The 14,810-nt window shown below is 39.9% G+C and overlaps 1 protein-coding gene across 1 annotated transcript; it reads right to left on the bottom strand.

Annotated features, from left to right (window-relative positions):
* Positions 1 to 934: 934 nt before the first annotated feature.
* mlycd (malonyl-CoA decarboxylase) lies at positions 935 to 13,826 on the bottom strand. The gene is made up of 5 exons (XM_067501970.1): positions 13,244 to 13,826; positions 8,741 to 8,853; positions 8,341 to 8,497; positions 6,964 to 7,116; positions 935 to 3,396 (listed from the first exon to the last, which is right to left on the bottom strand). Exons 1-5 carry the CDS (start codon positions 13,787 to 13,789, stop codon positions 2,851 to 2,853), a joined length of 1,515 nt encoding a protein of 504 aa, XP_067358071.1. The 5' UTR covers positions 13,790 to 13,826; the 3' UTR covers positions 935 to 2,850.
* Positions 13,827 to 14,810: the final 984 nt, after the last annotated feature.

The raw sequence follows: 14,810 nt of genomic DNA, 5'->3' as shown, positions 1-14,810 counted from the left end.
TGGCTCAAACAACAATTGGATTGTTTCAAGAAGATGCAGCCAGCATGAAAAGCTCACAGAGTTCTCCCATACTGTTTGTAACTCAAAATTAATTACATTTTGTTTTCCCTAATGACTTTTTTCCAGCTATATTTGTCTTTGAGGACATCACTTGTGAATTGAAGCTGATTTGGCAAATGTGGGTTCTACTGCACGTGTTTGCAGAAATATTGGACTGAGCTGAGTTGGAATAGCTTCATCTGTGTCTTGTGCCAATGTTTATACTCCATACCATTTAATATATTCAAGCACTTCAATAAAATTAATTTAAATTTGCATTTGGTTTGGGAGACTCTTTAATTAATAGCTACATGTAACATTATGAATCTAATAGATTCTATAGAAACTATTTGCACCCAAAACTCATACCAGGAAATATGATTTTAACTAACTATATAATAGATTTAATGTCAACTTATTCATTGGCAACTTATTTAATTGTTTAAATACATCGTACTTCATGCAGTATATTTTACATATAAGAGATTTCAGTGATGATCACATACTTATTTCAGTAGATGTCCTTAAAACTTTCTGTACAGATGAAAACAAAAGACTTTTACATGCCAGATGTTATCGGGCAGACGAATAAATTAGGCCAAGAAAATGCCAAAGCCACTGCTCTGTGACTTTTCTGGCCACTGTGATCTCTAAAAAATGGATTAGCTTCATTTATAAGACAATTTCCTCTGAACAGGGGACAAGAAATCAAATACACACACACACAGAAAGACACACACAAACACACACACACATGCACTTCACATCTTAAAAAAAAAAAAAAGAATTGTCTGAATTACTCAAATATTTTTAAATGAGGCCTGAATTTCCACAGCAGACAGTTTCTAATCAATTGTAATTAGGTCCTCTGCTGCTTTTTGAAAAGTATCGGCACTAAGACGTGTCAAGACAACGGTGCAGTGCAATATTGAACCTGGCTGTGAATCCATTATCAACATGTGCTCGGCTGGAAATGTGACAAAACTGCAATCTGATTAGATACAGATGAAGACGGGTCTAAGCACACACACTGCACCATGGTGGAAAATGATCTGAATACTTGCTGCTACATTTGTCTGCAAAAAGCCATAACATACAGTAGCAATCCCATTTTAATGTCATTTGATCAAGGCCATTTAAAAATATCAAACCTAGTCTTTGTTACAATGATATTGCAAGTAATTACATGTTCAGATCACATTCATTTGAACAGCAATTTTCAAATTAACTCCATTTAACACATGAAAAGTGGACTTGATAACCACTTTATAGTCAGCACCTTTAAAACAATTAAAAGCTTCCCCATCAGATACTCTAGGTATGCAACAGGGGCTGATTCATCATCTGAAAGGCCGCCACTGAGGAGGTTTGTATCATTTCATTTAGCGGGACCCAGTGTGTCCATAAATCAGATTTCAGTGTGTAACCACTCACCACGTGAGCAATTTGTCTTCTAAGTCCTAAGGGAAATACCTGACAGGCTACTTTAAAATAAGTCATTACTTTGACTGTACGATGTAATATATTTTCTTAAAGAGTTCATAATTTAAAAGCAATGGACTTTTAACCTGCACTGCGCTGTGGTCAGTCAGTACCCTCAGCTATTCCCCAGCAAAGGTAACTTAAAACATGCCTTAGCTACAACCAGCAAGTGTGGAATATGTCATTGTAGTTTCCATGGCAACCCATACCACAGAGTACATCCTTCTTCCCTTGTCAGATGGTGTGACAGTGTCGTTTTTTTCCGTGTCCCACACATACATCAGTGCACAGAGAAGTATGGGTCTCTTATTGACGCCAACATCTCAGGAGACATTCACACTGTCTCTCAAGGGCATCCTTTAAACAACTGTCCTCTTTATGCTTCTTTATTCTCCTCCCCCCTTCTTCACAACCGAACACCATCAATCTAGCCATTTATTTTAACTTTATTTCTCACTTCATTAGTTTCTAGCACACAGAGAAGCACAGGCAGAGAAAAAGGGGAAGAAGAGAGAGAGAGAGAGAAATAAAGAGTGTGAAAAAAATGAAAAGAAAGTTTGGCTCCTATGAGAGATAAAATGCAATTTCACAGTCAACTTGCTGTGATATATTATTTCACAACAATGGGGTGTAGGCTGATATGAGCCCTGTTTGGCACCTGTACAGAGCAGTTAGAACATCACTGATGGCTCCCTGGGGAGGCTGGTCGTGTGTGTATGTAGGTAAAATTAAGGAGAGGGGAAAAAGAAAATCAGCCTAATGGAGGTATAAGGAGGATCCGGCCCAGTGCATCAGAGTGAGCACAGTCAACTGTAAAATATGAGCATTCGTGATACACGGCAGAAAGAAATTCAGTAGCTTTTAGACCTATTAGATACAAGCAGTGTAACAGCAGGTGAACAGGAAACAAGCTGAGGAAATACAACACAAAATGCCACACTCCCCATTCTTCAGCACGTTTGCTGTGAGACAGTTCAACCAATTGAAAGAATCTAATAATTTCCCTCACTGGCAAAGGCACTCATAGATCCCTTGTGCTTCATTAGCCACTGTCTTTCCATCTGGGAAAAACTTACACAATATCAAACAGTGTCAGACAGAAACCTAACCTATGCACTACATGCACAGATGGGATGAGACGCGTCATGTGAGAAATGATTGTGTGAGTGTGATTTAAATTTACAAACAATATCAAGCTTCTAGAATGCTTTTTTAATTAAATATTTTGGACAAAATAAGGTTCATCACTCAAAATTTTAATGGTTTAATGTGCAATCTAACCTGCAGATCTAAATAATAGGTATTTTTAGATGCCCCCTTGTCTCTTCCTCACAGTTTACTGTTCTTTTGAAATTGGGACACCAGTCCCAGCACCTGCTCTGATGCCGTGATGACCTTATTCTGCAGGTAAAGAGCACTGTTCTGAGAGGTCTTGTTCAGGAAGTAGCGATAATTCACCATGATGCCACAGGAGCTCGCCACACCCCTGGGGCTGGTGTCGCCCATCCAGTTGAGCCGCCACATGGTGGCACCATTTTGCAGGTGGAAGTTGGCCACAGGGTTGAGAGCGTGGCCTCGCCTCTTCTCCCCGTAGAGGTACCAGGCACAGAGACGCATCAGGACAGGCTCCAGGACATGAGAAAGACCCTCAGAGTGCATCCACTCCCCAGTGCCAATAAGCTTGCGGAGGGCGTCTACAGTCTGGGCTCCTGGGGAGGAGTCAGCGGCCTGTTCCACCTCCTTCCACTCCTGCTCAGAGAGAAGATCAGAGCCCCGGCCCTCCTTCCTGTACTGGATGAGGACACCTTGGAGCCAGGAGGAGAATCCTGGGATGGGTGACAGGCTGGAAAACTGGGCTATGTGGGGGAACTCACTCTGGAAAACACAAGGAGAGAAAGAGGAACTGTTAACTTATTATCTTATCTTATTCATTCATTTTATTCAGTTTAACCTCAGCTCTGTTTTCCTTCAGCTAATTCTGTGTGTTGGGAGGCTACAATGTGTTCTCCAATAGGTTTTACACCATAGAGTGTCTATTTTTGCAAGTTGCAAGTTGCATGTATGAATCAGCAGGTAGTTTACCTTTTCTGGTTGGCCTCAATTTGTAACACAGATAATATAAATCTACACAGACATGACATAGGTTGCTTATGCCAAGGTAAGACGATGCTGGAATATACCATATACTAACGATGTTTAAACCAACTGAAGATGGGGATTATAATTTCTGTAAATTGATCAGTCAGATATTTTAAAACCTGAACTAAAGCATAAATATGACAAGAGCTGCTCGGAGGCCACACAGCACAGCAGCAAAATGAAGACGACCAAAAGTCTCTGAAAACCCAAGGTATAAAGAAATGTTTACCCATCCATCTGAAATTTTAAAAGTAAAATTTTGTTTAAAGCATTTATTTTGACAAACAAAAGGTTTGACAATATGAGACAGTTCAGTGCTGTCCTCAACTTCTCTTAGCCACCTTGAAACAAAAGGGGATGAGAAAACAAAGTAAATGTCGAAAGAAAACAGATGAAAGGCAGCAGAGATTTGATCCCCGCTAGAATGCAGAGGGCACCACTTTCACAGCAGCGGAAATAAGGAAGATGAACACTCAACCTCTGCATCAAAAACACGGAACAAATATTTCTTGTTTGTGCTCAGGCTGCTGCTTGGAGAGCATTAAAAATCAGCCCCACTGCTTCACACCTGCCCTGCTGATGTAGATGGATGATAGGTCTTCCCTTCCCTCTCCCCTTATTTTATCGTCCTGCTCAGTCCCTTGCACTTTCACCTTTTATACCTGTCCTCTTCCTTCAGACTCCTCTCCCCCATGTCTCTGTCTCATGTCAACCACACACAAAAACACCACCCACCTCTTGAATTCTTTTCCACCCCACTACCTTCTCTATTTGTCCAAATACCCCTCCTTCTCTGTCCATCTTCCCACTTCAGTGTCTAGGTTGATAAGTGACTGAGCGATGTGGCAGGGAGAGAAAATAAAAGAAAGGCTCCAGATAAAAGTGGAAGTGTCAGACAACCCCTGGAGGGACATGATTCGGTGTGTCTGTCTGTCCATCTGTCTTGCTATTTGTTTTTCCTGATCCTTGATTTCTCCCTTCACCACACAATGCCATCCTTCTCACTTTCCTCGTCCTGCTACTGCTTTTTCTCACTCCGCTGCGTCGTCACATCGTCTTCTGCACTCCAACTACATTTAACTACCGAGGTGCTCACATATGAGAGTGGGCAGGGCTGACAAAGAACGGGAGGAGGCCGAAAAAAGGACAGAGGCTGCAGGAAAGGTTAAAAAGAAAGGACAAGTGGAAAACAAGGAACCGTGCCAGAAATGTGCTCTAGGGTCCAATCTGCAAGACAAGCAAGACCTCCTCTCTTCGCCTTAAATCATGACTGTGACCTTTTCTTTTCCACTCCATCATCATAGTGGTCCCTCTGTGGCTGCACCGGTCCTCGCTTCACCTTTACATAAGTAAAGCTCTGTCAAAAAGCCAGGACCTCTGCAGAACACTCGTCCATGTTGTGGTTTTGTGTAGCCTTGAGGATAAAGCATTGTACTTACACTGGCGTCAGGGGTTTGATTCCCACTACGGGCATAAAAAATGCATTTCCTCATGAAGTGTTTTGATTAAATATGTCGAGAAAAAGTCACAGAAGATTTAGTTCCATTTGTTTTCAAAACCTCCTTCTCTCTCCAAAACCAAAACACAGTACCTACACCGATCAGCCACAACATTGTGTACACCTGTACAATCTAACGCAATCAAATACAACAGCCTGCACTCCATTTGAGAGACTTTCACTGCCCTTGCTGCTAGGCTATAACCGACACTGTGCTCAGCAAATTATCACTATTTTGGCCACAGACTTTTGGAATTTCTTTTGATTTGGTGTTGTTAAGGTACTTTGAATCGATATTTAATTTGTTAAATTGCAGAAGTTTACTTTATTCATTTTAATATAAATATTCTGTATAGCAGACAGAGAAAGAAATGAGAAAAAGCTTAATTTTAAATTAGAAAAGATGGATTTTGGTATCTACATTTCCATTATGTCTCATTTTTTTTGTTACACAAAATGCCACAGATTTGTCCCATTCTTTGCTTTGGAGGGCAGAAATAGGCCTACTGAAGCTAATGGGGACCTCTTGCAAGGGAAGATGTTGACATGCAAATCTGAAAGACCTCTTGACAATGACAACACTTCCCATTCGCTAGGCTTTTACAACACAGTGCAATAACCTACTTTCAAACCTCTGACACAAACAGCCCGCATGCTGAAGCACAAAGCACAAAACAATATATGCAAAGCTCGGTGAACTGCATAAATAAAAATACCAATAAGTAAAAGCTTGCAGCAATCAAAACAGCCCTGTTGTATGAATAACTAAAGTGGAAGCAGCTTAGAGCTCTGAAACCTGATTTTAATGGAGGATATACTATAAAGAGCTATTTCCCATCTGCTGGGTAGAGTGGCTTTTGAGGTTCCATTCAGTGTTCCAATCATTTAACAAGTACTAGCTGGAGTGGCCCAATATGAAGGGCTCTTGCACTTATTGAGAGGGACGGATGCAATTTCATTACTGTCAGGTGACTAATGCTCGGTTTATGTGTGTACACATTCATGCGTGCACACCCATCAGCTACAACATTAAAAGCACCTGGTAGTTTTAAAGTTGTAGTGGACATGGATTAACATGGAATGTGGCTCCACAGCCCCATTCGCAGCAAGCAATCAGGGCCACCATAACATTTTTCCCTATGCTGAGACCAGAATAAGGGAAAAACATAAAACTTTTGAAAAGCAACCAAACAAAAATCTTTCTTCTCACAGGTTCTCAATGGAGTAAGTCAACATGTCAGTAATACAGAAAGAAACATTTTATTTCTGGGGTGGACACAAGCAACATTTGATACGTTTGATACTACGCTAGATATCAAGGTGCTCTGATGGAGCTAACAGCTGCATCACTGCATGTGTCATGTACACTGTTGTAGTGAGGTGTTTCTATACAGGTATAGCAGGAACAGGTGGTTTGGATACCGTAAAGCGGGGGGATCCTCAAAAAAAAAAAAAAAAAAAGACTGTACAAGAAGCACACTAGTGCATTATGTTAAGAGGTTGTTTTAATGTTTTGGCCACCCTATTCCAAATGAGCGGCCAAAACATTAAAACAACCTCTTTCTATAATACACTCCAGTACGACTCCACCACCCAGTATGTCCTTTTGATCATAGTTGCAAACTATTGCTCAATTAAAATTAGGTTAACAGACCTGGAACTAACATAAAAACCTTTAGAACTGAGAAACTACTTAATTTCTTGTAATTTCTTGCCTGTTACAAAAACATCAATACTGTCGTTCTTTGATCAGTGGCTTACTGACAAACATGCCCAACTCCACCTTGGATCCCACCTTCACTTACTTGCAATTCTCGCACCACCCTTTTGATGAGGTAGTTGCCCAGCTCCACCCCTTGTAGGCCAGCCTGGGTGGAGGAGATGGAGTAGAAGATGGCTGCATTTATCTTATTCACGTCTTCCTCAGAGTCAAGCGTGGCAAACTCACGAACGATACTCTATAAGAAAAACAGAAATTAGAGTCAGGTGTTTTAACCAATTGCCTCGTCTTATTTAAAGAAGTGAAACAAAACACGTTTGTGTATCATGGCTTCAAATAGAAAATTCCTGAAGTTCTTAGAAGACGAGTTGCTGATGCTCACCAAGCTGAAAAAGGTTACCAGGAATTTGCTTAAAATCGTGTGCAAAAGCCAGAGGGCTACAGGAAGAATGCTCTGTGGATTAATCAGACCAAAGTAGAACATTCTGCCTGAATTAGAAGCGTTATGGTTGTTGACAACCAAACGGTGCATTCCAACATAAGAACCTTATCACATCTGTGAACCACGATCGTAGCAGTACTATGATTTGGACCTACTTTGCTGCCTCTGGAACAGGACAGTTTGTCATCAGTTATGGTGCTAAATTCTGTGTTGCCACAGAGAGATGCTATGTTATCAATCTGTGAACTAAAGATCAGCACAAAGCAGTTGATGCGCCAAGATAATGATCCTTCACACACAAGCCGTTCTACCATACAGTTGCTAATGCGGAAGAAATTAACTGTTTTGAGGATGGTTGAGTCAAAGTCCAGTGCTTAACCCTGTAGACATGATAATAGCAGTTTTCATTTTGATCTGTCATCAATTTAAGTCATAGAATAAATGCTAGTTAGTAACAGCTGCTCTGACCTGCTGTTTGTCATTTTTTCTAGAAACCAGTGATGCTGAGTGCCTGCTGAGAAATATCTCGTTCCTACACTGCACTTTTCTAACAACGCCAATGGCAGTAGCAGTGCAGCAATTGCAGCCAAATAATTTAATAACATGTAATGAAGTAATGTTGGCTAACACAAGAATATGACTATTAACACAGGAAAAGTCACATTGCCACTGGAAATGTGTAAATAACAGCCACGTTTAGATGATTCAGTTAACAAATACTGTGAAAATCAATTAACTATTTTACACCATGACATATTCTCAAATTTCAGATTTCAGTGTTGTCAAAACCACATTTGTCTCCCTGCAAATGGCAAGAAAAGAAAGTCAGCAGTGTAGAGGTCACTCCCAGAGGGATAAGCAGTTTAAAGGTCCTTGTTATTGTTTTTCACACAGCAATAATCCATTTGTCAGCTGTGAGGAGGAACAAATAGAAACCCCCACATGTTTAACTATCCTCAGTGGTGTGGTAAAGTGACACAAAGTGTTACAGCATCTTGTAGCTGTAGGGTAGCTGCTAACCTGAATGTTATCAGATATGTCTTCAGTAAGGGCCACGTGTAGTACGACCAGGGGCTCTCCCGGCATGGCGGCATGGGTGAAAGCATAACAACGACGGTATGGTCCCACCCTGCGCTTCAGGTCCGTCCAGTTCCTTACAGGGTGCACCGCCTCATACCTGACAGAAAGCAGATTTAAGAGTGAAAATTCACTGCAATTCACAAAATTCACTTGGTGTTAGACAATGGCAGGGTCATCAGGGACAGCTCAGTGGACAATCACTGGTCAGAGCAGGGGTTAGTTTATAGGGAGGATTTCATACGGTACAAATTGTTTGTAAAAACAGATGTTACAATTAAATTAAAAGGATAGAAGAAAGAAAGAAGTGAAACACAGTGTGAGGATGCATCAACGCCCTTACTGGCTGATCTTCTGCAGAATCTCACAAGGGGATGTCCAGGTGATTCTTTCCAGTCGGAGCAGACCTACAGAGAACCACTCAGAGAGCAAGCTTTTCAGTGTGCTGTTCAGGTCCTAGGAGAGGGGGGGGTGAGAGTTTAAAATGATCATCCACATCCAGCCGATAATCAAATTCACCACATTCTTTCTCTCAAGCCAGGTGTTCAGGAAAATCAAAGCACACACATCTTGCATTTGCATTTTATAATATCATAGAACTTATCCTGTAGGTTGCAAGTAAATAAAACACTCGCAGGCATTGAAATCTTATATGCACTGCTATGGATATTTTTTTATTCTTTTGTATCTTACAAAGACAACAATACCACAAAAGCACTGTCTGGAAATGCAGCTGTTATATGACTATTAAAAAACTAAAGACACACTCCTTAAAACCTCATGACCTCTTTTAGTAAGACAACTCAAAGGCTCCATCTCACTGACTGACAGTGAAGTTGCTTAAGTTTGTCTGTAGGCTATTACAGACTGTGGAGGGTGTATGGTCCCCTCGGGTGTCTGTATGCTGTTTGAATGTTTTCACATTATGAGTAGTGATTTGTCTGAGCTTGCAATGGGTTTAGGGGAGGCACTTCAATAAACAACTTGCCATTTCAAAGCAGGCCTGTCTGCCTGCAAAGGTCAGACTTCATTTAAAGCAAATCTCTTGCAAGCACACAAACAAGCTCACACGGTGCACGCACGCAAACACATAAATTCAGCTTATATTGGCTGTTCCATAGGATGACTTCACTTTTGGCTTCAGGCTTTTTTTAATGCTGGCTTGTCAGTCATAATATTAGCTAATACAAACAAGCTCAAATACTGTAAAGTCGAGGCATAAAAAGCTGCTGGGAGAAATTGTCTATGAGAAACTATCAAGTGCAAAAACAAAGAAATCTGAAATTCTTCTTCACATAAATGCATCAAGACCTGCATTATTCAGATCTAAGGTTGAGAGGTTTCATGCCTGGAATATAGTGAGGAGCAAATCAAAAGTAACTCTTGTAAATTAACTGTTCAACAAAACTTTTCTTACCACTTATATGATGTGTGTGTGCTCCTCATACTTTACAAACAGTCAGAAAATAAATAATCTATAATGGCCAACAAATATTTCTGCAGAAAACCCTGCACATCATCCTGTGAGAGTGCAGAAGCTGCCTTAGGTAGCCAGTTCTGACCCACACAAAAGGAAGTTCAAACTGAGACGTGTATTCCATTGACCTAGCAAAAGATGAAGTCTTTGGAAATGTGAAGGTCAAGCATTTAAAGCTTGAGGTTAGGAAAAAGATGAAGGATATGAAGAAAGGGGATAAATACAATCCTGCCTCAGCTATGAGTATCTTCCCTACCTCAATCTGCAGTTATAGTGTGATTATGCAGTGAAGTGGAGACTGTAGTGCCTGGAAGAAACAGTCCGTCTATCTAAGGCCAAATGACCACTGAGTGCCAAAGTGGTTACAGGTCAGGCCCAGACAGTGCCAAAACCTTTTCTCGAGTGGGCTGCAAGCCACAGCATGGGAAAAAATAGCCTCACAGATATCTTATGTACCCCAAAGAGCCAAGATCCCAAATTACGTCCCTCTCTTTCATCTGCTCATAGTTGAAAAAGAATTAAAGGCCTAGAGATACAAGGAGTGGGAAGGAACATCAAATCCGATTACCCAACCAAGGGAGACCAATTTAGCATAGAATTCAAAATGAAGCACTTTCAAAAACAACAATTATTGCTGCATTGCGTTTTCCAAACTTTAGTAACTCTAAATTTGATACAGTTTCCCCCATCTCTGTGATTTGGTCTTAAATCTGTTATCTCCATCTGTTTTTGGATTAGCTGTTTCTCTATCCTAGTGTGCCTATACCATCAATAAAGATACTAAAAGCTTCATATTTACCGTGACCTTTTTCTCATTTTAGCTCAATCAATTCTTGCAAGCAGGACAAACAAAGACTGCTGTGCACAACCAGGATGAAGGTGGTGAGCAACAAGTAGAAGTGGGTACTCTGTAGGTAGCATAGACCTTTTTAAAGGCACAAAAGCGCTCAGTGGGCCTGGGTTATTGAGATTTAATACATCAGAACCAGCTCTCAGCAGGAATAAAACAGATATTGAGCAGGGGAAAAGTCCTGTGGCGATAGGTCCAGATCTCTAAAAATCATATTAGGCAATAGCTCTTAACTCTGGCTTTCAACTCAATTACAAAGCAAATGAAGATATAGAATCTTATCACAAAAAGGATAGAAAACCATTTTTTTCACTCCAGAAATTATTGCAGGGCAGTTTTAATTTGTCCATTTCAGTTTTGCAATCTTGATTAACCTCATTACAAATCAAAAGTGTGCATGTAGAGAGAAGTGCACGACTTGACAATTATATGAGAAGCAGTATGTTTTACAGTAGGCCACAATGAGACACCTGGTGAATACACACCTGGTGAGTTTTATAGCAGAGTTTGTCTGCTTTTACTATATAATATGTGATTTTTGCTTATACTGTAGGTTCAATAAAGGAGCTGCCCAACAGCAATTCTCTTGAGCATAATCTTATTAAAAACGTAAATGTAGTAATAAATGTAGTTTCACATCAACTCAGCGTGAACCCTATTTGGAGATACAGCCTTTGCAAAATATGCAAGCCAACTTTTTTAATGACAAATATTAAACCCAGAGAAAATGCATCAGTTACTACACACACACACACGTTTGATTGAGCATACATACAGATTAGCATTTAAAATCTGCCTTTCACTGTACCCATGAATTCCAAATACAAACTTCAAGCAGCTCTTTACCTTTTGTTAAACCTGACATTGACAAAAATATTAAATAATATTAAAAATGGTTTTGAAGCACAAATACAATATATTTCCCATGGTTTTGGTTACTAAATTGTCAGGATTTGTTGCTTTTTAATGTGACAGCAAAAACAAGGGAGTTATTGCAGTAACCTTAGGCTTTCGAAAACTGTGACAGGCTTTCCGCCAATTCTAACAATGTGTGCATCTTCTGTAGCTCAAATACTGAAGATAGAAATAAATTCATAGCTACAGATACAGTAAAAATGACTCATGAGGACAAATTTTCTATACAAGTAGTTGATACACCTGCCAAGACAGCAGTTGGATTTAATTATAAGCTTCGTTCTTTGGCACATTATTTAAAAAGCTGTCAAATTATTCCCTTTATCCACCAAATGACAGAGAATGTATTAATACCAATACAGTACATTCCATGTACATGTGTTTTGTGCTAAAGAATTACTGGCTGACCTTAGACACTTGGTTGTGGAAAGAACAACTGAGATCTTAGTTGTGAATCAGTAACAGTGCTCATTAGAATTTCCAGCGAAATAACTGCATGGCATTAATATGACAGCCAGCTTGCTTTCTGAAAAATATCCAATTCTTATTCAATGTGCGCATGGAAACTGCTACATTTCAGTGCTGAGAGAACTAATAATTGTAATTATATCTGACTGAACATGAATGACTGAACAATGAGGCAAATGAGACTGGAATTTTTTTTCTGAAAAAAAGTTGCCAAAAAATGTGCCATTAATGGGCCAAAGAGCTTGGGGGACATGTCTGTGTTATGGAAATTTTGAAGTTTTTTTCCACTGCCTTTTCATTTCAATTATATATTTTTTGTCTTCAAAAGATTCATCCAAATTATTCATTACATGCCCGATTTACTGTATATTCAGTTCTTTTACCTTTTAACAGCAGAGTAGCTCTAGTCTATTCATAGTTTAAAAGGGTTTATTTTTAAACAAGAGCTTTCCAGCAAGAGTTGAATGCAACTCTGATCACTGCAGCAAATACTAATCTGAAGGAAGCACTGAAATTTATATGGACCAAACTATTTTTTTCCCCTTCTCTCTCACTCTCTCTCTATATATACAATGGTGATAACTCTACTTGGGTGCATTAAAATAAGAGGTGATTCTAATAAGAGGTATTTAAAATGAAGTAGGTAGCCAAAACTTTAGAACCACCAGTTCTTGTAATACACTGAAGTACGACTTTGATGTCAATAACAGATACATAGTAGAATTATCACCTTTCTGACAGGTTCAACCTGAAAACTTAGAAATTATAACCTTGTAAAAGTAAGTATGCCTGATCAGTGAATATATAAATAAAGAAATAAATAATCAAAAATCAAATGTAATTTCGTCATTTTTTGAAGCACTGAAAACTGTAGCAAAGGTCATTGCTACTGAAGCTGTGATGAAATGTGAACCGCGTCATGGGGGGCAAAACAAGGGGCGTGGTCGGGTTATGACTCTATGTGGGGGCTAGTTGCATAAGCAGCTATACTTAGCCGCCTGTAAATAGGGTTAAAATATTAAATTAGTTAAATATCTACAGTGTTTTACATCAAGCGACGTTGCCAGAAACTCAAGCGCGAACAGTACTTCTTGACTCTTGCCAGCACCCGTAGAAAGTATAAACAAATGTATTACCCTGATATGCGGGCTCTCGCCAGCTTTGGATGAGATCATTTCTAGCACATCAGCTCGAAGATCCACCAGGAACTTCACTCCGTTTTCCACCCTGCTTATGTGATTTAGTAACTGTTTATAACGGGGAGTCAGGCTGTACCGAAGCCTGTCTTCCACTTGCAAAATAGTTGACAAGTCCCGTAGCTGATTGTCCAGCAGCTTCACCGCTAACTCTGAAACGCTTTTGTGGTCAACTCCGAAATCTTGTGACAACTTCGTCAGGAAGTTGAGCTTTTCTTCTTTGGTGAGACTTCTGTAGAAGTGCATAAACTCCAAGCTGTTTGACTCAGGAGGAGGGGGGGGCTTGTCTCTTGTTTCGTAAGTGGGTAAAGGTGCGACGACTCTCGCCAGTATCTCCTCCATACTCGTGGTACCGACGCGAATCGGGGAAGAGTAGCCGCGCCAACCGCTGATTTCTGAGACCTCCAGAGCCGTTTTGAGGACAGACCGGAGTCGCCAGCACCTCACACTGCTACGAAAAGCCCAGATAACGGGGTGGGATATCATCGCTGGGAGGGAGCTCAGCTCTCTGTTTTGGACCCACAACCAGTGAACACACAGGAGGGAACTGCTTCCGGGTCTCTTAAAGAGACAGTGCAGCTGCAGAGCTTGTTCCTAAAATCCAGTGATTCAATTATAATAAAAAATGTAACACTATTTCTGTAGCCTTGAGGGGTTTTGAATATGCAAGAAACGTATTATGAAATAATGAGGTTTCTTTTTCATGTTCTTTGGATTGTGCGTATAAAATATCCAATGTTATGAATGAGAAAATCATGATTTGAACTGTCCATGAAAAGGCCATATATAATGTCCATTTGGAAGAAGTCTTTACTGTGAGGAGATTAACTACATACACCAATCAAGTAGATAGTTCATGCCAAAAGGCCTAACCTTATACCTATATTTGGAAAAGAAGAAGTTCCATGGTTTCAATGTCATCAACAAAAAAACATCTCTCACTTATTCATCTCTCACTGCTTATCCTATTTGGGTCACAGGGGGGCTGGAGCCTATCCCAGCAAAGAGAGACATACACAGACAGACAAGAATTCACACCTACGTACAAATTTAACCTAATTTAACCTAATTTTAACTTAACCTAACATGCATGATTTTGTGGACTGTGGGAGGAAGCATGGGGAGAACATGCAAACTCCACACACAAAGGCTTGTCTGCTAATATACTAACGATAATTTAAGACTACATGATACTGACAAATCTCCAAGGAGCTGTCATATTCATGAATTAAGAATGACACTTCTTCTAAATTTTTTTAGAGACTATAGCGCAAAATGTGAGTCAAAGTGATTAAATTCTCTCATTTGAACCGACTTTTCTCTAGTAGTGAAGCTGGAAGTTATCTTTCTTTGTCCCTTTCTTCAGCAACTTAAGTATTCCTCAAGCAGTAATGTCATTTGCTCTTCTTACATTTCTGACACTTTTTCATAAACATTTTAACTGGATATATAATTTGAAAAAATTTTGTGTATTGAAGTGAAGGTATTCTTACCTCTCGGGTTATTA

The sequence above is a fragment of the Channa argus genome, chromosome 4 (genome assembly GCF_033026475.1).
Source record: "Channa argus isolate prfri chromosome 4, Channa argus male v1.0, whole genome shotgun sequence".
NCBI classification, from domain to species: domain Eukaryota; kingdom Metazoa; phylum Chordata; class Actinopteri; order Anabantiformes; family Channidae; genus Channa; species Channa argus.
This window is presented reverse-complemented; position numbering and strand designations above follow the sequence as displayed.

Excerpts from the sequence above, each read along its gene's own strand:
- mlycd (XM_067501970.1), bottom strand. The coding sequence starts at position 13,789 with ATGATATCCCACCCCGTTATCTGGGCTTTTCGTAGCAGTGTGAGGTGC. Across the intron at positions 8,498-8,740 it reads ATTCTGCAGAAGATCAGCCA|GTATGAGGCGGTGCACCCTG; the intron begins GTAAGGGCGTTG and ends GCTTTCTGTCAG. Across the intron at positions 3,397-6,963 it reads GGGTGGTGCGAGAATTGCAA|AGTGAGTTCCCCCACATAGC; the intron begins GTAAGTGAAGGT and ends TGTGTTTTCCAG.